The 24,678-nt window shown below is 45.6% G+C and overlaps 1 protein-coding gene across 2 annotated transcripts in view; it reads left to right on the forward strand.

The window, feature by feature from the left end:
• The first annotated feature begins 2,279 nt into the window (after positions 1–2,279).
• Positions 2,280–24,678, forward strand: part of LOC146821359 (uncharacterized) — a 157,137-nt gene continuing 134,738 nt past the window's right edge. The window contains exon 1 of one of the 2 annotated variants that reach the window (XM_085612306.1): positions 2,280–2,768. In XM_085612306.1, the coding sequence (XP_085468432.1) occupies positions 2,727–2,768 (42 nt within the window). In that variant the 5' untranslated portion in view covers positions 2,280–2,726. The remainder of the gene's footprint in view (positions 2,769–24,678) is intronic. The other variant, XM_085612307.1, reaches the window with a different exon arrangement.

The raw sequence follows: 24,678 nt of genomic DNA on the forward strand, positions 1-24,678 counted from the left end.
CGACGCCACTATACGCATCTGAGCGGCTGGGCTCCCTGTGGACCTCGAAGGGCTTTGAGAAGTGGGACATGATAGGCATCAGCAGGGTGGGCGATCTCTGGACGAGGGGGGGATTCAAAACGTTCGATGTGCTGCAGACGGAATTCCAGTTGCAGGACAGGGAGTACTTTCGATATATGCAGATCCGTCATGCGTTATGCTCCGTATACCCGGACGTTGCCTCCATCCCGGAGAACTCCCCTCTGGAGGATAGAGTGCTAGATGGGCATGTACCGGACGCCACAATTTCATTAATGTACAAAAAACTCATCAATGATCGCTCGGGACTGCTGACTGGCCTTCGTGAGGCGTGGGGGGCTGATGGATTGGAGCTGGATGACGAGGACTGGGTGTCTGCGGTGGCCTCCCCGAAAGAGGTGGCCATACCGGCTCGCCTTCGCTTCGTCCAGCTCAAGATACTCCATAGGGTCTATGTTACGGGGCCGAGTCTGATGCGTATGGGCTATGCTGTGGACGGGTTGTGTAAGCGTGGGTGTGGTTCTTTGGGGACCTTTCTCCATATATTGTGGGAATGCCCGGAGGTGGCGCGATTCTGGCGTGGTGTGCACGAGGTCTTGCAGGCAGTTACGCATGTGCCGCTGCTGCCCGAGGCGAGGAGATGTCTCCTGAATGTGTGGGAGCCAACCGACTACTCAGTGCCGCAGACGTGGTGGGTGACTCTGGGATATATGGTGGCCAAGCGTGATATTGCGCAATTGTGGGGTTCCCAGAGGTCACCGACTGTCTCGGCGTGGAAGGACAACATGGATTGGTGTATGTTTCGGGAAAAGGTGGTGTATGTTGCGAGAGGTAAGCCTGGGAAATGGGTGAAAGTGTGGGGCCCCTGGAACGCCTACCGTGGGGGAATCTGTACCCCGCCGCTGACGCCTGATCCGTCACCGGCCCCGTCTCCTTAGCCTGCTTGTCTTCCTGGTTCTGGGCTTGAGTCCACTTTGTCTCCGTCCCGACCTATCCCCCCCCTTGATATTCCTGTGGACCGGTAGGGTCCCCCCCAGGGGAGCACATGCTATTGTTTCCGATTGTGGGTTGCCTTGTGGACTTGTTTTCTTCGTTATTTATATAAAAATGAAACCGTTGTGTGGGGTCCGAATGGTGTGGCTGCCAACGCTTCTTTCAACTCCTGTGATCTCTCTTCTGCCGCAGCGTGTGTTCTACTGTTTGTATTATATGCTCTTTCTGTCTGCTAGCGGCCGGCCTGAAGGTTGTAGGCCCATCTTTGTATATCTTTTGGATTCTGTAATAAACGGTTTCAACAAAAAAAAAATAATAATAAAAAAAAAAAAAAATTATTGCAGAGGCATAGTTCGATCATCTTTAGCAGCAATTTGTTATGATCACACATAATAATATCTCTTTGCGCAAGAAAATACTGCACTGCTGCTAAACCATCTGCGTGGTTGATACTAGTATATAAGGATTCAATATCCATCACGACTAGCAGGTAATCTGGCTCCCATGAAATATTCTTGATTTTGTTAAGAAAGTCAGGAGTGTCTTTGACAAAAGAAGGAAGGGCAAAAACAAAGGGCTGAAGAAAATAATCCACATACTTGGACATCATTTCAAGTAGACTTTTCTGCGCTGATATTATAGGTCTCCCAGGCACAGGATATATATATATATATATATATATATACATACATATATTAATTATTATATTTAAATGAAGTTGTCGGAGCGGAATGTAAGGGATATGGGGTGATCTGTGGGGAAGTGTATTAATACTCGGGTATCACTGTGATAACCGAGTATTAAGTATGTAATAGAGTTAAGAATAATGTAAATATTTTTTTAAATAATGTAAACAAATTAATTTAAAAATATCAAAAGAACATTTTAGAGGCAGGATGTAAGGGATTTAGGGGTAGTGTGTGGGGATTGTATTATATAAAGTAGTGTGTGGGGTGGATTGTATTAATAATAATTCTGGCAATTTCTGAACTGGATGAGCAAGTCACACATGGATCTGGGGCAATTAATTGAGAGACGCAAGGTGATCAGTAAAAGACGAATAAGATGCTAGCACGCTACAATTGTAAAGAACCGTCCAAAATCGAACTCCTGTCAGGGTGACCAGTTACCATAATGAGGCCTCAGGTCTGTGTGAGTAATGATGTGGTCGGTTGGGCTCGCACGAGAGTCCACGAACGTTCCACAGTCATGTCCTGGCACAAGCTCAAACGCTAGACGCATGTGCTGAGAGCAGACACTGGTCGATCAGATTTAGGAATCTTACCACGCGCGCTGGCATTCTCATCCCCAGTGAACAAAATGCCTGTGTTAAACCAGTCAGTCAGTGTTCAAGTGCAACGAAATTTGTGATAATACCTGCATCAACCAGTGGAGGGAGCCATCGCATCAGAGGATGTGCCCATGAATAGCGTACAACTTTCGAGCCTGCTCAATGCATTTCTCTCAGTTCAGTGCTAGGAAGTAGTGTCTCCTCAGCCTGCTCAGTATATTGCAAAACTGAATTGTAATCCCATGGATGCAAAAGACGCCGGCTACATGAGCTGTTTTGTTTGTAGTAATATTATTAAAAACGATCTGTGTGCTTGGGTGGCACCTGCATCGGAAGGTCCATAAGGAGAGGTGTGTTTGCCCCTGGGCCCTCGTCTTCCAACCAATCACAGCTCAGAAGCTGTGCTTTCACCTGGAAAAATACCATGAAAATCAGAAGGGGAATGTCCCAACAGGATTCGGAGCAGGTAAGTGATGGCCCGTTGTTTCTTAGACCCTTGTGTACAAGTGGACAGCCACTCACTACAGCTCATCTGATCATGTAAAAAACACGTAGTGCTTTAACCTGTAAAAAACATAAGTGCCAGGGGCCCGCATAATTCTCGAGAGGCCAAAGCAGCTTCCCCACACACGCAGTCCCTGCCAGCGTTTCCTATTAACCATCCTCCTCCTCTTCATACATGACGATTTGGACGATTACAGGTCACGCGTAGCTATATAAAGGTCCCTGGACATTCTAGCACTGTTAAGTTTTTCTAAAGTGTACACTTAAACCTCGGTAAACGCTCTGCTGATGTGCTCCGTTGGCTAAACAGCAGACATCGCCACCGTGTGGTGGACTGTGAGGATTGTGGGCTGTTGTTAAAAAGAAAATCCTGGCTGGTGCCAAGCACTGGCAAAGACTGGCAAAAATTAAGCACTGGAACCCTCCATTAAGTATTAGTAATCCCTACCGTTATACAACTTTTATTGATGTTTACAGAAAATGACCTTTTAGGCAGCCGCGGGCGAGGGAGACCCTTACATTAATCATGAAATGTGTAAAATTTATTACGTTTTACGTTCTCAGATACGTGTGTGTATCCAAGATCCATAAATATTTTTTTTCTTGTTCATGATGTCTGGCATTATATAACCGGTACAATTTTTATCAACTTTTGTGACGTCACACCATTGTACAACCAAATTGACGGTACTCAGCTATGTCTTCATACTGGCTGTACCTTTCGTTCATGGTCTTCGTCATGTTTTCACTCCCAAAAGGGAAGTCTGATGGGGTTGCCACAAGCACCTCATATGTCTTCCACCAGTTTTAATAAAAAATATTAATTGTGGTTGTCTCGCACGCTGAGGAAGAAAGGAGGAAGCAGCATACAATATAAATTCTATATAGGCAAACTTGACAGGAGGATTTTCTCTCTGTTTATAGAGTGACATAGGCAGTTTATTCTCTGCTTTCATCCATGATGTCACTCTCAATCCTTCGTGGAAAGCTTCCATGCTCTTAGGTAGTTATGTATTCATTGACATATTTTTGTATTTCAAACATTTTGAGATGGCAGGTCACATGAAATAGCTGTCATTTATCTCTGTTCCTATAGTGTGTCTCTCTGGGAAAATGACGTGATACAAACGGTGGTGCCCGTGACTAGTTGGATTAGTGAGCGCAGCAGGGATGCACATAAATGCATTCATGTACGTATGCTTCAGTGATTCCCATGCTTTTGCAGTAGATCCAACCAGGATACTACGCAACTACCTGAGGTGCATGCTGCCTAATGCTACTTTAGTTTACAAAGCAAACACAAGGAGATGATGGACAAAGCGCTGAAACCTTTCAGACACTCACCACCAGTCACAGATTTGGGTTGAGTCCATCATCGTTCTTTAGCTCACTTTGCCACCCACTTTCAGACCCAGCTATATACAAATCAGTCTTGATCCTGTTCCTCAGGGGAACAGTCTAGCCTGAACTGCCAAGCCAGTTCTTCTCTGGAACGGAAACACACATCCTGGGACTGGTTTCGGGATTTCACCCCTCATCGGCAGTGCTAGCTTGAAACCAGTAGCAAAGTGAGCAAGGGATTCACGCCTGGACATACACTGCCAAGTTAGGGCGAACAAAGCAAACACATAGAGATGATGGATGGAGCGCTGAAACTTTTCACACACTTACCCCCAGTCACAGATCTGGGTTGAATCCATCATCGTTCTTAAGCTCACTTTTAACTCACAGCCCAGATCTGGGAATGCAGTGAGTGTCCGAAAAGTTTCAGTGCTCTGTCCATCATCTCCTTGTGTTTGCTTTGTTCTCCCTAAGTTGTCAGAGTATGCCCATACATGGATCCAGTGCTCACTTTGACACTGAATTGAAGCTAGCCTGGCTGATGAGGGGTGTTACACCGAAACCAGTCTCAGGATGCTTGTTCCCGGTCCAGGGAAGACCTGGCTTGGCAGTTCAGGCTGGACTGTTCCCATGAGTAACAGGGTCAAGACAGATTTGCACGTGGCTTAGTCTGAAGTGGGGTGTAAAAGTGAGCTAAAGAACGATGATGTATTCAACCCAGATCTGTGACTGGGGGTGAGTGTCTGAAAAGTTTCAGCGCTCTGTCCATCATCTCCTTGTGTTTTCTTTGTTCGTCCTAAGTTGGCAGGATATGCCCAGACGTGGGTCCCTTGCTCATTTTACCACTGTATTCAAGCTAGCCTGACTGATGAGGGGTGTTACTCTGAAACCGGTTCCAGGATGCTTGTTTCTGGTCCAGGGAAGACCTGGCTTGGCAGTTCGGGCTGGACTGTTCCCATGAGGAACAGGGTCAAGACTGATTTGCATATGGCTGGGTCTGAACTGGGGTGGCGAAGTAAGCTAAAGAACAATGATGGATTCAACCCAGATCTGTGACTGGGGGTGTGTGTTTGAAAAGATTCAGCACTCCGTCCATCATCTCCTTGTGTTTTCTTTCAATAGTTTTCAACCTGGTGGTGTTGTCCAGCTTCCTTGGCAGATCCAAACAGCTGCCTGCCAGGTGAAGAGTGTATTTCCATCAACACATTCACCATTAAAAGCTAAGGAGTCAGAAAGAATCAAGGGGAAGTCCAAGCCCCCAAGCACCGCTATAGATTGAAGGTTATTGCCAGGCGGTACTGTTGAACCAGTAGATATTTAGCACAGAGAACAGACCCGGGAGAAATGCATGACTGGAGTGTACTCTGGAAGTGCAGAGCTTGGTTGACGGAATGCACAATCCTCTGGAATACTGTTGATGTGGGAGCCGGGCGCATTACACTGGTGGTCATAGAAAACAGGTGCACTTAGATGCACCAGGGGATGGGGCACCAGGATTGAAAGTTTGGGAGAACGCTCTTGAATCCCTGTGACTGCAATAAAGACAATACAGTGGGGAAGGGGGGCTAACTGTGCCCCATTAAAGATTCCTAGGGACATGGTGCTCCGAGGGGGGGGGGTGACACGATAAGGCCAGCAGGAGATGAACATCCTTGTGTTGGATTGTGATGTGGATGATGGGGCCCCTGAGGGCAACAAGGAGGATATGAGGGGCCAGCTGACTACATGCCAGAAAGAAAGAAGAAACACACCAGATGCAGGGTGGAAGCGTCCTGACGAAGAGAATAGGTCGTTCACCCAGAGCTCGAGGGAGGCACTGTCCAGACTGGGGTTGCCCTATTATTGAAGACAACAAAAGGCTGAAACACAGCCAGGTGTCGGACGGACACCCCTCCTTTGGGACTGAACCACATGTTAGGCAAGCCACTCCGACATGACTGTGAGAGTTGGTCTTCGAGATGCTTAAGTTGAGGCAATTATTGGAGGATGATCATGCTTGACCATGTCCACACAAATGGCAGCTATAAAAATAGAAAAGAGTAATCAATGAAAGTCACCGCTCAAAGAAGGATGATCGAGTTCCCTTATTGAAATCTATTTCCCCAATCTTAGAGACCAATGCACCACCAAAGAGTTTATAGTGGAATCTCTATGTATCCTCCGAGAAGACTTCTATACTTTAAAGTTTGCATTGAGAACAAGATTCAATAATTAAAGAAAGTAATGAACCTCGCTGGTGGGAAGATTATGTCACATTGGAAGAAATGTAGGGCCACAGGTCTTAGGGGCACACATTCTTTGGCAAGAAATCAACCTCCACAACCAGAACATAGCTTTATAGGAGAAGATGAAAGACCTGAAAAATAGATCTAGGTGGCACAGTGTTGGAATTGTGGCGCTCCTGGGAGACGCAGACGGTGAGGACATTGATGTCTATGGAGAGGCTTTTTGAAGCAGTGTTGGTAACCAAAGATGCTGAATCAGTGAACATGACATAACACATAGATTTTTTTGGGGGGAGTTTTATATAGTGCGAACTTGACCCGAAGGTATCAGAGCGCTTCACATGAGCACCGGTTATGTTACATACAGACACATTCATTTTGTTGGGCACCGGTATATTAAGTGATTTGCCCAGAATCACAGGATGTTGAGCGTCCCTGCCGAGACTCAATCTTGGTTCCCCAGCTTTGAGGTCGACTGCTCTAGCCATTAGGCCACATCCTCTCCCCGGCAGATTGGCAGGCCCCTTTAAGTTATGAGGTGCCCCAACTCACATCCTAAAAAAGGTGTACTGATTCCAAATCAATTAAAAAAATCAAAGAAACAGCAAGAGAGAAAAACTATTTTCACTTTGAGGGGCAAAAGATCCAGTTGTACCAAGACCTCTTGAGGTTTACGCTTCAGAAAATAAGGTCATTTCATCAAGCCACAGACTTTTTTCAGGGAACAAGGACTGATATATAAATGGGAGCACAACATCTGCCTAATTTTCAAGTCAGGAAGCCAGCAATACCAATTCTGATCGCAGAAAGAAAGCATGGAGATCCTGCAGCCCAACAACAAATGTCAGGACGGGACCGAGCAGCACACTTTGGCGGAATTGCAGAGACTAATGAGGGCATGGAAAGACAGATGGAAGTCGACTGATGAGGAGAGAAGAAGAGTGAAACTGAACACAAACATAATCACCAGAAAGTGGCAAGAAATGATCGCCCGACTCAAGGAGCTTGACAGCCAGCTAGAGTAGGACTGAGAGAGGGCCTTGGAGGTCTCAACGGAAGATGGTAATAGCTGACCCGCTCACAAGGTTTGAAGCTAGGGGTGGGAAGGTTGTACTGGACTGCAGAGCAAAAGAACTGCCAGTAAAGGGAGCTAATAACCTGTGTCTGAGTGACAGACGTTACTGGTACTAATTTTGAGCAAGACACACCTTGAGGAGAGAGAGGGGATGTGGGTACAGCCTCTGCTGTTCTTATTGTTTGTTCTGTGGTTTTCTTGCACTTGTGTTGCTGTTTACATTCTAAATGTGGGTCATATGGGACACACACCTGATTATAGTGAGTTGAATATAGGAAGTCACACGATGTCATGTCATGATGCCACAGATCAGAAGACAAACAGTAGTATTTTGAGGGGTGCTAGCCCAGTGGAAACTGTGACACCCAACCATAACATTGAAAATACTGAGCTACAAGTTCTGGAGTGTAAATGCCCCAGTGAAGAGATTAGTGGTCCTGCACATCCTTCAGCTTGGGGAGACATCTACCTGCTACAATAAACACAATTACTTAAGAAGGACTGGTCCTAGCTGAGAACCAACTGGTGCTCCAGGTAATTATGTTCCTTGAGCCCAGGCAAGAAAGAGGGAGGGGGGGGACGTTCTCATATCTCATACATTCCAGCGGGAGGTATGTAAAGTGGAGGCAGGCTCCTGGGTTGCGTCACTGGTGCTGATTATCAAGCTTGGACCATTTCAGAGCTGCCAAGATGTATTCCTCAAACAGTGAACTGGAGAGATTCCTTCAGAGTAGTTAGACAACATCTATGCCACAAATAGAAAACAGAGATTCCTTCTGAGTACCATCGCTGACATCATACAGGGTATGGAGGGGGGAATAATTATTGGAGGCAACCTTAACATAGTGATGGGCAACATAAAGGATAAAGCCACCCAGAGGAGTGGGCAGCCAGGTTCTCTATCTGAGGGTGCACCCCACCACTGTCTGTTAATACATTTTGTATGTTGTCCTGCTGGACTGTGTTTGTGTTGGCAACGGTTTGAGAGGAAACAAACTTAACACAGGATTTTAAATTGTTTGAACTGAGGCACCTGTGCTTTCATTTATGTTTGTGCAGTTCTGTAACGTGTTTGAACAACCAAGAAAAGTTAGTGGGTGAGTGAGTGAGTGAGCACCATGAAATAGACAGAAGCAAGTTTTCTGTGGCCTATAATTATCCCTGAAATGGTTGAGATGCCCTTTTGAAGAAGATATTGGGCTTGCAACAATTGGTATCCTTATAAATGATCCATTTAGAAAGTGGCCTTTACAAGGCCAATACAAGAACACTGCATAATTTTGGTGAGATAAAGTTTAAGTTACCTCATCTCATCTTAATATGTATTGGAGTCTTATAAGCCAGGCAGTGATCTCTGGTTATATTGATTGTACATTCTTATGTAACAGGTCTTAAGTATAACGTAAACAACTTGGCTGTGTTGCACTTCAGCTTGTCCCAGATGCATCTCAAAGTAAGGTGGTTGGGACTCTTCCGTAATTTGACAATAACAAGAGTTCGCATCATTGTCCTCTCCAGAGGTGACCTGCCAAGGTGTATAAGTGACTTGATTCTTTGTGCTGAGGATTAGTGTATAATGTCATGGTTCCTCCAGAGGAATTTAGATATAGGTTTCCCCACTTTAAGATACAAGTATGACTTGTGTATTGTTTGCAGATTATCTTGACAGTGGGATGCAGGACTCTAGTCAGGGACACTGTAAGCAAGAGAAGACCAGACCCTCCTACCTAGCCCAGCAAACAGCAACACACATACCAGTACAGGGCCACACAACATTAACGTACCCGCCAGATAAAACACTTTTCGTAGAGATATATAAAAACAAAAATTAACAACCACAGAAGAGAAACAATATTATATATAGATATAAAATTACACACATTATTTTGTGGTGGTGAGAGAGTGTTAACCATGCTCAGCTAGGGAAGATTCTGGTAATTGTCTCAAGTGCCACCTGTAGAGTGCAGTTGGCTATGTCTATGTGCTGACAGATGGTGACAGACTTGTGGTTAGTAGCCCTCCACTGGTCTGTGGTCTAGCATTCATGCCTGGCCAATAAATAAGATGCTGGTTGTTAATGCTATTGATGTAGCACAAAATCAATTTTTCATTGTAGGGGTGCATTATAATCTCACGCGTAGACTGCAGCCACATATAATCTTTTGTCAGTGTTAGGATTTTGTAATGTAATAACATGAATGTGATGTGTTTAGGCCAAAATGTAGAATACGTGAAGAATTCAGAAGAAAATCAAATGTAACCAGCAGAAAACACTAACTGAAATGTTTGTGGTGCGAAACTGACAATCATTTTATTATTGAATGTATTTATTAATCGTGTCATTTTACATGTAGATGAAGATATTAACTGTACATGTCTCAAATTCTATATAACTTTGTAAAACTCATATTAATTTATGTTATGTTAGCTGAATTGGTAGGCCTGAAATGCATTTTCCCTGGAAGTGCTTGCATTAGAATTAATAGTTGAATTTCATGTGCGTGTTAGATTCAGTTCTTTCTCATGTTTGTGTTGCAGGTGAAAGAAGCGTTGTTGTTAGTTAGAATAATTTCGGTGTTTTAGGAGGTAGGCAAGGAGAGAAGAGGATACATTGGGAGCTACTGCCAATAAGGAAGACTGTTGTATTTTCCCACTAGAGAGGGCCTGGGAAGCAAGGTCATTGTTATCTGTCCTGTGGAAAATCACCTATGAAAACGTGGCATGATCGGATGGTGTCATCTGAAAGAAATCAGGGAAAGACATTTGTGATATTGGAGCAATACAAGTAGGGAAAGAGTCCGACTTCTTCACTGCGTTTGCGGAGAGAGCCTCTTAGAATGAGCTCTGTTTCAGTAGCTTCATGTTACCAGACCCACTGAAGTGGAGAGGCTTCTAAGGAAGACTCCACACGCTGACACCTTAACCTATCCTGCCCCGAAGAAAGCTTAATTAGGGATGCAATGTTAGTGTAGGGATAGATTAAGGCTATTTTTCCCATCAACTTTCGATGAAAGGGAACCGGAACTCGTGTTCCTTGATCTTTTGTGTTTTGATTCTTGAATTAATTGTCTTGTGCATGCTGCACCGCCTTAACCTTATACAGAGCTTTGGCCTTATATTAGTTCAAATGTATTTCTGTACCCTCGTCTTCAGGTGTCTGTACGTCCAGTTGTTTTTGGCTTTGTAATAAATTAACTAACTTTATTTAGTAGTCTGTGATTATTATGGGCCTAGAGAAATGCAACTGAATTAATTGACATTGTTAACGATTTCTCTCCCCTCCATGCTCTCATGCTGAGAAAAAAGTACCTTCGAGTTGAGGTTCTAGAGCAGATCCAGAAAATATGGGTCTGGTTCCTTCGCTATCAATAATGAAAAAGTTATATTGAAGGTTTGCTGCTAGGTGGTGTAGAAAGACTAGCGGTGCCGATGAGCTGGCGGATAACCAGGTCGGAGTAAGAACAAAAGTAAATGGGGTTGGAGAGGAAAGTTGAGAAGAGACTGACCAATGACGAGCCTAGTTGTAATGTTTGGAGCAGCCTTTTGGTGGCACAAGAAGACCCTAAAGCTATGGAATTGTCTAGGCTCAAGGGGCCCATTGGGTACAGTGAGCCACTACTAACGTTACAGTTCAAAACCAAGGTCAAAAGTTATTTAAATCTCCAACAGATCTTATTATTCCTTTAAGGGACATTAAATAAAGGCAGTGGTCACCAGAGATATTCAACAACACTGATAATGCATTTGCCAGTAAATTAGAAATATACAGAGGCTTCTTAACCCGGTGGCCCCTATTGTGCCACACATATTAATGGAAACTCAGGCACCCACGTTTCACTTCCAAGAAGTCACGTTAGAAAAAATAAAACACACCACAAGTAAGGTTAAGCTTACTGACAAGGAATAAAATCTCTACCTGGGTGGGCATTGTCTGTTTTTTTACCAGATTACCCCTGTGTTAGATCACTGGTGGACTCGTCCCTCCAGGAATGCCTCTTTCCCGCTCCCTCAAGAAAGCTACTGCCATGCCTTTGTTGGAAAAGAAACAACATTTGGTACAAGAGAACCGACCAACGATACCACAAGTTGAAGCCATGCTGAGAACAGCTAAATCGGGTTCTTCTCTTGACATCATGCCAGCCTATCTGTTTGCCTCACTTGCTACGCTATTAGCCCCCACCATCTGCTCCATCCTAAATTCCTCTATGATGGAAGGGTCTCTTCCCCTGGAATGGGAGGAGGCTCAAGTGCTACCAATCTGGAAAAAAGCACAGGTACCCGCCGATACGTTAGCGAATTACTGCCCGATCTCCCTCCTTCCACTCATGAGTAAAATGCTAGAAGGATATATCAGCACTCAGCTCATGGGTTATCTTGATTCTCAAGGCTACCTTGATCCCTCTCAGTCGGGGTTCAGACCTAACCATTCTACTGAGACCACCCTTATAGGTGTCACAGATTACATCAAATTAGCCCTGGACAATAATAAGGTAGTGCTGATTGTTTTGTTGGATTTGACAGCCGCCTTTGATACGGTCTCTTACACGAAGCTAATTCAGAGATTAAGAGAGACTGGTATTCAGGGACTGGCGCTAAAATAGCTTGCAGACTTTTTGGATCAGTGCACTCAAACAGTGAACCTGGGTCCCTTTTGTTCTCGCACTCTGAAGCTCATCAAAGGGGTTCCTCAGGGCTCCTGCCTTAGCCCCATCCTGTTTAATGTGCATGTGGCCACCCTCGCAGGAATCATCAGAGACCATGGGTTTACCCCCATTCCTATGCAGATGATACACAACTGCTTTTATCTTTTGATAATGGTAAAGACCCGTCCAAACGTCTCTTCACCTAGGGCATGTTAGCAATAGCTGGGTGGATGACTGATAACTGCCTCCAGCTAAATGCTGCTAAGACCGTGATTCTGGTGTTTGGTTCCACTCAGAAAACCTGATCCCCAGACTGGTTGCCTGCCGCACTGGGCTCAGCTCCCTGCCCTAAGCCCATGGCTAAAAACCTGGGGGTCTGACTGGATCACTCTCTGTCCATGAGAGACCAAGTCATGTCCACCTCTGGCACCTGCTACCATATGCTGAGTCTTCTTCGCAGAGTGTTCCAGATGCTCCCTTTATCAGTCAGCAGAACTTTGATTCAGGCTTTAGTTATAAGCTATCTCGATTATTGCAACGCTGTCCTGGCTACAGCTAATGAATCTCTTTTGAAGAGTATGCAGGTGATTCAGAATACAGCAGCCTACCTCGCTCTCAAAATGCCTCCCAGAACATCTTCTAGGCCTTTGCTGAAGCAGCTTCATTGGCTTCCCCTCCGCCAGGGAATTACATTTAAAATCTGCTGCTTAGCTCACAAAGCACATCATGGCGGTAACCCCAGCTATCTAGCGGAAAAGCATTTACCCTACCATCCTGTCAGATCTTTGCGTTCTGAGGGCAAAGGGCTGCTTGTTGTCCCCCGCTTTAGAAAATTGAGAACTGGAGGCAAAATATTTGCCCACTTGGCTCCGAAATACTGGAACTCTTTCCCAGTTGAGCTACATAACTGCACCAATCTCCTTCTCTTTAAGAGACTTCTAAAGACAGAATTGTTTCGCTACGAGGGGCTTCGACCTGGCATACCCTTCCTCTCTAGCACGGAGATACGCCTTAAGGGGTGATTCCAGCGCTTTACAAATCCGTTACAAATTACTATAGACCACTTACAGGCCCACTTGTCAGGAGAAAGATTCAAGAAAAGCTAATGACCACCTTATTGCACAAGCATCGGGAGTAACATATGCTCCTGGATCCAATGCAGTTTGGTTTCTGTCCCGGGCACAGGACTGAGCTAGCCTCCTTGGACACATTAAACACAGTCCACACTATGACTGATATAGGAGATTTGGCATCCTGAAGTTCAAGGATATTCCTGCTCCATTCGGCATTCAAATCACGATGTGCTTCTGTCAAGATTGATAGAGGTGAGGGGGGACTAGGCCTCTTTAAATCCATTCTGTGAGTGAGATACTGGATGGTGGAATAGGGACCCTTTCTGGTTACCTTGTGGGACCTACCCTGTGGTGTTCCAGAGGGCTTACCACTCTCCAAATAACTTGTACCCCCCTCTTGCAGAAATATACTGGGTCTCCCAGTAACAGTAACCCCTGGGTGAGGGATTCTTCTGTCCCACTCGTAATGGGGACAAAGTGTAGTGTGAGCTATATACATGTATTTAATTCATTAATCGATCTGTCAGATCATCCTTCCATTCATCCATTTATAGTTAGTGACCTGATGTCAAGTCAATGCACAGGTGCTGCTAGTAAACTCGTATTGACCCCCCTCTATAATGAAGTCATCTTGACTGAGACCATCCCAGAGTCATGGCAAGAAGTATCTTGTAACCCATCTGTAAGCGTGGCCCACCGGAATCACCTGCAAATGATCATTTATTTGCTGTAACAGACGTAGACCTCATAGTATGCTTTCATAGAAACACTTGTGTCAATCTTTAGATGGGGGATAGAAATCTCTCTCATTTAGAGATTATAAACTTCAAACAGCATAAAACAGTTCTGCATTCTCTCCCCCTGTTTATTTAATTTCTTTTTGGTGACCTCAATCAACATTTGGAAACATCTACTACTCACCCTCCTATGCTGCCTAATATTCCCTTAAAATACCTTCAATATGTTGATTATACAGTTTTACTTAGGACTGCAGAATTTAATCAACTCCTTTGATGCATATAAATTAGTCAACTATCTTAAGCTTAATATAAAAAAAAAACTAAGGTAATGATAATTGGAGTATCTCCATTTAGATCACGGTCCCTGTACTCAAGAGGGAAACCTATTGAAACAGATAAAGCTACAAGTGCGTTGGCATCTTGTTTGATAACAAAATTTCCTTCAGGAGCCACTTTGATTTACTCAGGGCTAAAGCTGCAACTAACATCTTTGCCTTTAATGCTCTTCATGACAAACTGGCATGTCCATCTTATGTCCACCTTGTGAATATAATGACAGCTAAATTAATTCCAGCACTAGCTTATGGCTCATTTATTTTTCAAGGGAAGGATGACAAATTATTGGACCCGCTACAGGTCAAGGCAATAAAATCGGTCTTTAGGATTCCGACGTATACTAGCCAGGCCCAAATTCGACCAGAGTTTGGCCATCGATGGCAGGATCTAGTGCGCCAAGCAGAATTCTTGAAACACTCCTATTCCCTGGAATCATCGAAAACAGGATCTCTAGCCAACATGTGCTGGTTAGCAATCACCAACTCTGCCCATACTGGCCCATGGCGGGCTTATATGATGGATGCCCTCCAAGCCTTAGGCTTGAGCATACTTGGCCTCCTCAAATGCCTGCAGATTGACTCAAGAACCCCATTAATCAATCAACTAAATATTTTTCATTTCAATTGGACAAAGTAGCTATTGCATCAAAAAAAGCTTGCCTGCTCAAATATCAGCTCCTATGAACTCTGGGCATCCATCCTTACCTTACTTTTCATTTTTCTCCCTACATGCGAGATTAATTCCTGAGGCTAAGACTTAGTTTTTCTCCAACTTAGAAGGGGACCCCGCTATGGTTACATGATTGGCCAAACAGAAAATGCAGGCTTTGTGGCTACTTGGAGGAAACACTACTGCATATAGTGTGTTAATGTCCAAATCTATTAAACTTCTGTCTAATTTTGCTGAGACCCTTGTTTTTTAGAAGCAGGGGAAGAAAGTGCCTTCAAGCTCTGATTTTGTGTTTATCTATTCCACTCTATTCCACTCATCTGCCAATTTGTCAGGTTTTTGGCTGAGGCTGAGAAAACACTGTCTGTTTTGGAGCCACAACAGTAAGTGTTTGTACGAAGCTGGCTCTGTATATACTATACCAAAGTGAGGTTTAGTGTGCACAGAGTTCAGTGGAACCCCAAAGCTAGGCAGAGGTAAAGTTAGAGAGCAACTCACTCTCTATTTGTGGTAGTGTGGTCGAGCAGTAAGGCAGCATCAGGGGACAGTGCTAAGCATTTGTTGTACACACTCAATCAGCAAATGAATTCACAAACTCAAAGACTGAACTTAAGACCAATTGTTATTGCATAAAAAATATTTTATTTCCTAGAACCAAGCAAGCCTGGCACAGGTAAGGGATAAGTACTTTGCAATAAATATAGAGATTGTAACACAGTTTGGAATGCAATTGTAAATGTACTTTGATTTGATTAGAGTAGTGTTACTGATAATGCAATGCTTTTCAGAATACAGTACATATACTTTGAATGGGATTTTCAGTAAGATTACAGGTAAGTTACTTTTCTTACTCAAAGTAATATACCTGGATACTACTCTGGGACATTTCGTGTAAACAGGTAAGTAAAATCGTTTTTGTTAAACAGTACAATTTTAGAGAATTTCTTTAGGTTTTCAAACTCCACACTTAAAAACTTTTCAATGTTATCCCATGGAGAAAAATAGTGTTATCCGTTTTGAGGTAAGTATTTGGTAGTGGGAGTTGAGGTTCTGGGGGAAAACTCAGGGGTCCCCCAGGGTCAAGGTTGCACACTAGTTACACCCTCAGCGGCACTAGGGTGACCGGGTGCGGAGTGCTGAGGCCCAATGTTAACCAAAGGGGATAGCGGGCCTCCGGTTGGTGGCTGCTGATGAGCAGGCCACTTGGTTGTGGGAGCAAAGCTCCTGGACTTTAGCTCAGGGCAAATGGGGAAACACATTAGCACCAAAGGTGCACCCTCAGCGGCACTAGGGCGGCCGGGTGCAGGGTGCTGTTTTGACGTCGGGCGCCCTCTTGTTTGCAATGGAGAACCTCCGGTTTGCAACGCCACTGCAGGATTGGGGACGAAGGTCTTCTGGGTGCGACCACCACTTCGAGAGGTAAGTTGTGAAGTTAGGGGTTGGTTAGGCACCCAAGGCCGTGAGGCGTCGAGTGCAGGGGTGCCTTTTGGGTCGGATCTTCTTACCAGCTCCTGGTTGGGGAGACCTTCCGGATTTAGGCTGCAGGCGTCGGCTGGAGGCTTGAGGCAGGTCAGGGGTCACTGGATCTTGAGTCAGGATTGCCTGGGGGACCTCCTCGTGGTGTTTGCCCACTCGAGCTCAGGCAGTGAATGGCCGCCACCGAGCTGGAGCTCTTCTTAGACGCTCCGGGGCTAGGGATCACATTACTGTGAAAATCCACCCATATGCCCCACATCCACCCCTCTACTTTACATCCCTGCATCCAGAAACTCGCCTACAACTTAATCGACGCTACTACGAAGTTCAACCACCTCTGCTAATGAAGAGACTGGACGGGAAACATACCTGTGGGCTTGAATCGAAGTTGCTGCCTCCTTGCCACTCACAAGTCCGGGTTTGAGCCGATACAGTGCCCTGTCTCCCCTGCTGCTGATCGAGCCGCTTCCCTTCACCCAGCTCCTGGAACTGGGGACGGCGCTCAGGGACCCTGCAGTCCAACTAGCAATCCCCTCCGGCCCTTGGGCTAAGATTGAGCCCTTCGGGCCGGTTGACACCATTAAAATCCAGAGCCTGTCCGCAGTTCAAATATTAAGCCTCTCTGGCCTATGGGCCAGGATTGAGCCCCTCCGGCTGGGTAGCGCCGAAATACACTGGAGCCCGCCCGCAGTGCTAACAGTTCTAATGGTCTGTGGGTTACGATCGAACGTCCCCGACAGGGTGGTGCCAAGAATTGAGCCCTCACAGATCGGTGCTGCAGCTCCGCTTCTTCCAATGGCTCCGGTGAGTTTGAGCTTTCTCCGCTGTGCGGGCCTGGATTTAGCCTCTTCTGCCTGATGGAGAAGTGAGCGAGCCCCCTGAAACGGTCCGGCCTCCCGAGGTTGTGAAAGAGAGTTTGAGCTTTCCCCGCTGTCAATCAGTTAACTTTCCCGGACCGTGGGCCTGGATTTAGTCCCCCTCTGCATGATGGATACGGTCTACTCATCGTACCGATCAAGCTCTCCATCTACAGCGAATCAGCATATGTGAGAGCCCCCTCGATGTTGCGACAACTACTTGAACCGGAGTCTGTTAAGCTTAAAATGTATTTTTAACTGTCCTCCTACCGCAGACAAGACTTTTGAGTGAATACGAGATAGACGTAAACATTATCACAGAATTTAAGCTATGTCAAAAGCAACAGGCCCCTTTTAGTGACTGTTTTATGGCCTTATTTTGTTTCAGGAGACACAGAATCTGGACAGTGGTCAGGAAATGTGGGCGCCATTTGGACTAAGAATTAGTTGCCATTTTGTCCTTCTTGCCTCTTGATGCACAAACAATGGGGAAAGAAAAAAATGACTCTCCCCACTTCACTACTACTGTGGCCATCTTGAAATGGAGTTAGTCTCGAAAGGGAATGAACCTGAACTTTTAACTATATCAATACGCCCATCACTTTGTTTATTTTCTTAGTCTGTGTTATTTCCATCCCTATCCCCCAATAGATATTCACTCCGCCCTCCTCCATGTTAATTACCTGTCCCACCCCCCATGAGTCTGTTTTATTTAATCATACCCCTAACTATACTTGAGGTGCTGCCATAAACCAGCCCACCTCCCCTATTGTCCACTATTAATCCATTATGCAATCTATCCCTTAGCATACTTTCTGCTAATTTTAACTGTCTCTCTGATTTACCTCATTCTGCCACTTTATTTTATTTTATTTTATTTTTGGATTATCCATCCTGTTTGTAACTTACTGTGAATGGTGCTAATTGTTATTCATCACAGCTCTATGTGCTTTCTTAACGATCTACCTCATTTGATCTTTTTATTTGGTATTCATTTTTATTATTTATCTGTGTTCTACTTGCAATCATAATGATATGCCTCACATTATCTTCTTGTTGTAATGTGAAATTTTAAATCTTCATTCTATTTTTTGCCGAATGTAACTTACCACTTCCCTCAACTATTTTATCTCCCTGCTGGTCCTACCTTCCATTTTCCCCTTTCCCTTAAGATTGACCCTGTCTACTGCCTCTTCCCCTGGAACCTCCCCCCTCTCCCACCTTCCCCCCCAAATGCCTCTCAATCTCACTACCACATTGCACAGCCCCTACTATAGTAGATTCATCATGCCTCCCCTCAACAATACTCTCATGACGCTGGACTCACCCATCACTAGGCATGGCCCTAACTCTTGGTTCATCCTATACCCCTCTAACCTTTCCAAAAATGGCAAGAAAAACTTTAAACACAAACTTCTAATTTGCCACCAAGAAACCTTATTTGTTGACATCTACCATAGCCTAACCTCCATCATAAAAACGAACTACATCTTCTTCACCAAACGCCCTTCCAAATGGAAAAGTATCTTTTTCCAACACCTTCCTGTCAATAAGTCCTGCAAAATTCCTAATGGTCTGAAACTTTCCACCACTCCTTCCTCCACATTTCCTGGCGAAATCGACATCTCTATATTCAAATCAGGAAATATCCTTATTCAAGCCTCCGAAAACCGCCTCACCATTTTTTAACACCACTTCAGCTCCTTATCCCAAAACCTAATTCCTACACTTACCATTAACCTCCCAGCCTCCCAATCGCAAGTTGCCTTTTTGTCCCCTCACACGCTGACCCCTACCCTGCCTTCCCCTGATTCGCCAACCTCAAATGAAACCCCCGATTCTCAGATATACTCCCCCACGACATCATCAGCATCCCCCCTCCTTTTCTTCTCATAACCCCCTCTGCCTCCCAAATCTACCCTCCTCTGGTACCCCTGTCCCCTGAACCCCCAACTGCTCCTCGAATAACTCCAATCTCCTTCCCTCTTAGTAACCTTACTATAACCCCCTCAGCCACTCAAACCCTTCCCCCGCCTCATGTAACGCCTCCCCTTGATCCCACAATGGCTCCACTATTATCTCCAATTTCTTCTCCTGATAACCATCCACCCCATTATCTATCTAGCAGCCCCCAACTCCCCTCCCAGGCCCTCTTTTCCTCTCTTGACTCCCAGTTGACTCCTGGTAAAGCCTTCTCACACTCTTCAACTCCACCTCCACCCTGTAACCTTAACACCCCTCTCTTCCCTCCACCCGGTTTCTGACCTCTTTTACACCCTAGACCTTCACCCCTGACTAACATGGACAATTCCCCCCTACCACCCGATCTCCTAGCCCCCTTCCCTATCTCACTTCTTACCCAAACACTCCTCAATATTGAACTCCACCTCTCAATCCTTGTGTTAGAACTCTCTTCTCTCAGAAATGACGTCAACTCCCTCTCCACAAGGAACCCTTCCTATTGTACTTATTCCTTTGACCCCACACAAATGTAACCAGCACTCTTTAACCAAGGGAATATTTCCCCTAACGACAACTCTCCATCTAGACCGGCAGGCAATAATAGTTCATCTAGACCGCCCCTCTCCCGACCCATCCTCCCTCCAACGTACTCCCTGACCTCAAAAAAGTCTACCCCCTCACCACCACCTTGACTACGAACTCTTCCCCACATCATTCATCTATCCCAGTGATCCTGGGAACTAGTAGGATCCCGTCCTCCCCAGTCTCGCCTAGACTCCCTCAGCAACTCACCAATATCCACTCCTGTTCCTCCACAAAACCAAACGATCTTAAACTCCTCAACTGCATGCTGGTCAACTGCAGATCGGCCTCATGTCATGCTACTGAAATCGCTAAAACCATCCTCAGTGAAAGCATTGACATCGCCTTTTTGACAGAAACCTGGGTCAATTCCCACTCCACATCAATCCTTGACTTGCTCTCTCCCCCTGGTTACTCCATCCTCAGAAAAGACAGGCCTGATAAAATTGGAGGGGGCCTCGCCATAATTTATAAAGTAGAACTTCAACTCTCACCTGTCAACCACCCTGACGCTTCCACTTTTGAATACCTTGGTGCTGAGCTTACAGTACAGGGTTCCCCTCCTATCTGCCTACATAATATCTACCACCCCCCTGGCAACCCTCTTTCCTTTGCTGAAGAGTCTTCTTATACAGTCATCTATTTCTAAATCTAGAAACCTCTTCCTCTGGGACTTTAACCTCCACTGGAACAAAAATGATGACCCCTCGGTTAATCTCATCAACGACTTCCTTGACATCAGTGACTTGAAACAACTCTGTAATTCTCCAACACACTCTAAAGGAGCCACCCTTGACGCTATTATCACTAGCAAGGATCTGGTTTCTCTTTCCCACATTATCCCCATTGATTGGTCCGACCACCACCTCATCCTCTTCACAATCAATAGCTCTGTGCCCCCCCCTCCCACTAACTTAATCAAACAAAAGAAGTTGACCAGAAATCTTCACATTATTCCTCCAGGTGTGCTGGAGACCAAAATAAAAGCTCGTCTACGGCTTACTCCTCTTTCTCAAAGTCCCACCAGTCTCACAGAACATTACAATAATTCTATCAGTGAAGTCCTTGACCAAATTGCCCCAGCTAAATTAAAACTACTAAAAAATAAACCCTCCAGATCCTGGTTCAATACCGACCTTAATAATGAGAGACGAGCTCTCAGGCAGACTGAACGCACTTGGAGACAACAGCCTTCCCCCTCGAATCTTGTCCTCCTCAGAGCTGCAAGGGCTAATTACAAAAACATATCTTTAATGAGAAAGCTTCCTTCCTCCGTTCACAACTTGACCGAGCAAGAAATCGACCCAGGGAACTATTTAACATTGTCAAAATCCAAACTACCTCAGCCCTCCCTAAACTACAGGCTACGGTTGAGATATGTGAAGAAATTGCTAGCTTCTTTTCAGATAAAATCACTAAGATTAATTAATCCTTCGTCTTAACCCCCCCTCTACATAACCAACCTCCCCTCCATAACCTCCCCTCCGTGTCTCCATCCTCTCCCACCACTCCCCCTGATTCCGCCCAACTCCCCCTCGCTGTCACCCCCTCAGAACCTTACTACACCGTCCCCCAGCTAAAAAACAATGCATCCTGCAATAACTTTTGCCCAGTCTCAGAATGAGATGTGCTCAACATCATCACCAAGCTTAAATCATCCTCACATACCAAAGATCCCCTCCCGGCCTATCTTGTACAAGAACTAAAACACTTAATCGCCCCATATTGGACCACTATTATCAACTCCTCCCTTGCCAATGGTTGTGTCCCTGCGTCCCTCCAACTAGGCCAAATTACCCCCACCATCAAAAACGCCACGGCCGACCCTAATGACTAAAACAACCTACGCCCTATGTCTAACCTTCCTTTCTTATCAAAGGCCCTGGAAAAACGCGCCCTACTTTAATTGGACAAACACATTGACTCATTCAATCTCTTGGATGCTTTACAATCAGGTTTTAGAAAGGGCTGTAGCACTGAAACTGCAATGCTCAACATTATTGATGACATCCATTGCTCCCTAGATAAGGGTGAATCCTCCCTTCTCATTCTTCTAGACCTCTCTGCTGCCTTTGATACTGTTAACCATATAGCTTTACTCAATATTCTCAAAGACCGTTTTGGCTTTGACGGTGCTGTTCTCAAATGGTTCACCTTCTATTTCCAACATAGAACCCAACAAATTAAAGTCTGTGATTGCCTTTCTAAACCTCTGACAGTCACCTTGGGCATCCCCCAGGGCTCTATTCTCTCTCCCACTCTATTCAACCTCTTCATGGAACCCCTTACCCTTATTGTTAAACAAGCGGAAATCAGTTACCACCTCTATGCAGATGACACACAACTTTACTACAGGATCAAATCCCATGACGACGTCTTACATCTTAATGATACATTGACTAAGATTCAATCGTGGTTCCATTACAAACTAAGCCCCAAAAAAACAGAAATCATTCTATTCTCTCCTAAAAACTACCCGCTCCCTATTCAACACTGGATCTCTGACATCAAAGCTCTCAACTGCTCTCTCGCCATTTCTTACTCGGTCAAGTCCCCCGGCATCAGCATCGGCCAGAGCCTCAGTCTTACTCCCCACATAAAAACTCGGCCAAAGAAGCTCTTTTCACACTGCATCATCTTAAAAAAATTAAACCCTTCATTCCTGCAGATGACTTTAAGTCAGTTGTACAATCATTGGTCCTGTCCAGAATTGATTACGGTAACGCCAATCTTGCTGGAACTCCTAAAGTCCACCTAGCCCCTATCAAATCTGTTCTTAACCTTGCTGCCAGGCTTATTACTGACTGTAAGCGCTTTGATCACATCTCCCCCGTTCTCAAAAACCTTAACTGGCTTCCGATCGAGGGCAGATCTACCTACAAGATTGCCTGCATCACACACAACGCCCTCCACCAAAACACCCCATCTTACCTCTCTGACAAACTCCACAAAGCGGGCTGTACTAGAACAATGAGGGGCACTAACACACTTGTACTTGTCCCTCCTTTGTTAAAAAAGAAATCAACACAGTCTCGCCCTTTCTCTGGAAACGCGCCCTCCATCTGGAATGCCCCTCCCAAAGATCTACGTTGCAAACCCTCCTACCCCTGCTTCAAAAAAGACCTCAAGCTGCACCTTCTCAATAAATACTGGGGTTCCTAATATATTGTTCACTGATTACTAATTTCTTCCTCCTTACATTGTCAATATTGGTTCCCTTTCCCAGTCTATTCTCTCATTCCGACCACCCCCTCCCCCCCTTTATATTTCTTACGATTTTACCCACCCTCTGCCACCTGCTTTCCCCTTACTCCTCACCCGCCACAATTGTCCTTCACTTTCTCGCCCGCCCCCCTTTTCACATACTTTCTAATCTCTGCTGTCTTCCAGTTCTTCTTGCTTCGATCTGTTACTTTTCTTAGGTCTTCCTAGCTTACTTACCCGTTCTCAAATGTATCAAAGTGCCCTGCCTCATTACCTCAATGTACTAAAAAATAAACTGTTATTCTGTTATTACCAAATCTTGTAAAGCGCTCTGATACTCTTGGGTAAAAAATAAAAAATAAGGTGCAGAGTGGGGCGGATTCGCGAAGTTCAGCCGGAGCCAGAGGTTACATATTAACAAATATGGTGTTTACGGGAGACAGAGTCTTTGTGGTTGAAGGAAGGCATGCAGGTCCTCAGGGGTTTTCGAGGTTGCTGGCTGCAGGACACACCGGTATTTCGCAGGAGCATGTTCGAGGTGGAGACAGGCCGGTAGAGCTGGGGCCAAGTCAGTGGGCGTCTTCCTCTTGTTAGCTGCGGCATGGCTGTTCGGTCCTTCTTCTTCTTTTCTTGTTGCAGGTTCTTGCCTAAGGAAGCAAGGTTCAGGGGTGCCCCTAAATACTAGATTAAGGGGTGTTACCAATGGGTCCTTTCCCTGGGGTGAGTACACCCCCTATTATGCCACCCTCCAGTGGGAGGGGGCATGAGCCTGTCCCTGGTTGGATGAGTCCCCCATCTGCAAGATGGCGGGGACTGAGAGTTGTGCTTTACCTCGTCTCCCCCACCTGAGGGGTGGAGTTGGCAAAGGTGGTCACACCTCTCTTTCTCATTTGTTTTTAACGACGGTTCTCCCGCCCAACGTGGGGGTCAGAACCAGTGGGGACCAGTTGCTGAAAGCAGCAAGTGGCCTGAGGAAGCTCACAAAGGCGGCAAGCCTTTGAAGCTTCCCCTCCGTGAACCCTACCCATCCTGGGGAGGAGGCTTGGCACCTCGTCCCAGGATGTGCATTGTTTCAGGCCCCAGAGAGCAGCAGGCTCTCGACCCAGGGGTCCAGAAACATGTCAGGTAGTGGCAGCTGAAAGCAGCCACTCAGCCCGGACACTAGTGGTGGGTTAGTTTTCAGGGAGCATCTCTAAGATGCCCTCTGTGCGCATTTTTCATTAAATCCCACACTGGCAGTTTTCAGTGTAGCCATTATGGTGCTGTGGAGTTTGTAATGACAAACTCCCTGCACCATATACTCTTAATGGCAGAACTGCACTTACAACGTCTAAGAATGGACTTAGACACTGTAGGCGCATAGGGCTCATGCACCTGTACCCTCACCACTGGTATAGTGCACCCAGCTAGAGGGGTGATTGATCTATGCCAGGGCAGTGGGTTGTAGGCATGGCACACAGAGATGTGTGCCAAGTCGACTCTTCACTTTGTTCTGCACCAAAACACTCAGCCTGCCAAGGCAGTGTGTGAGTGTAATGGTACAGGACCTCTTAGGGCGGCACAATAAGTGATGCAGCCCTTAGAAGCCTTCCCTGGTCACTGTGCCCTGGGTACCTGTGGTACCATTTACCAGGGGCTGACCTGTGGCCAGAGATGCCAGTTGGATTTAGGCTTCAATGCAGTTTTAGG

Source organism: Triturus cristatus, chromosome 6 (genome assembly GCF_964204655.1).
Source record: "Triturus cristatus chromosome 6, aTriCri1.1, whole genome shotgun sequence".
Taxonomy (NCBI): Eukaryota; Metazoa; Chordata; class Amphibia; order Caudata; family Salamandridae; genus Triturus; species Triturus cristatus.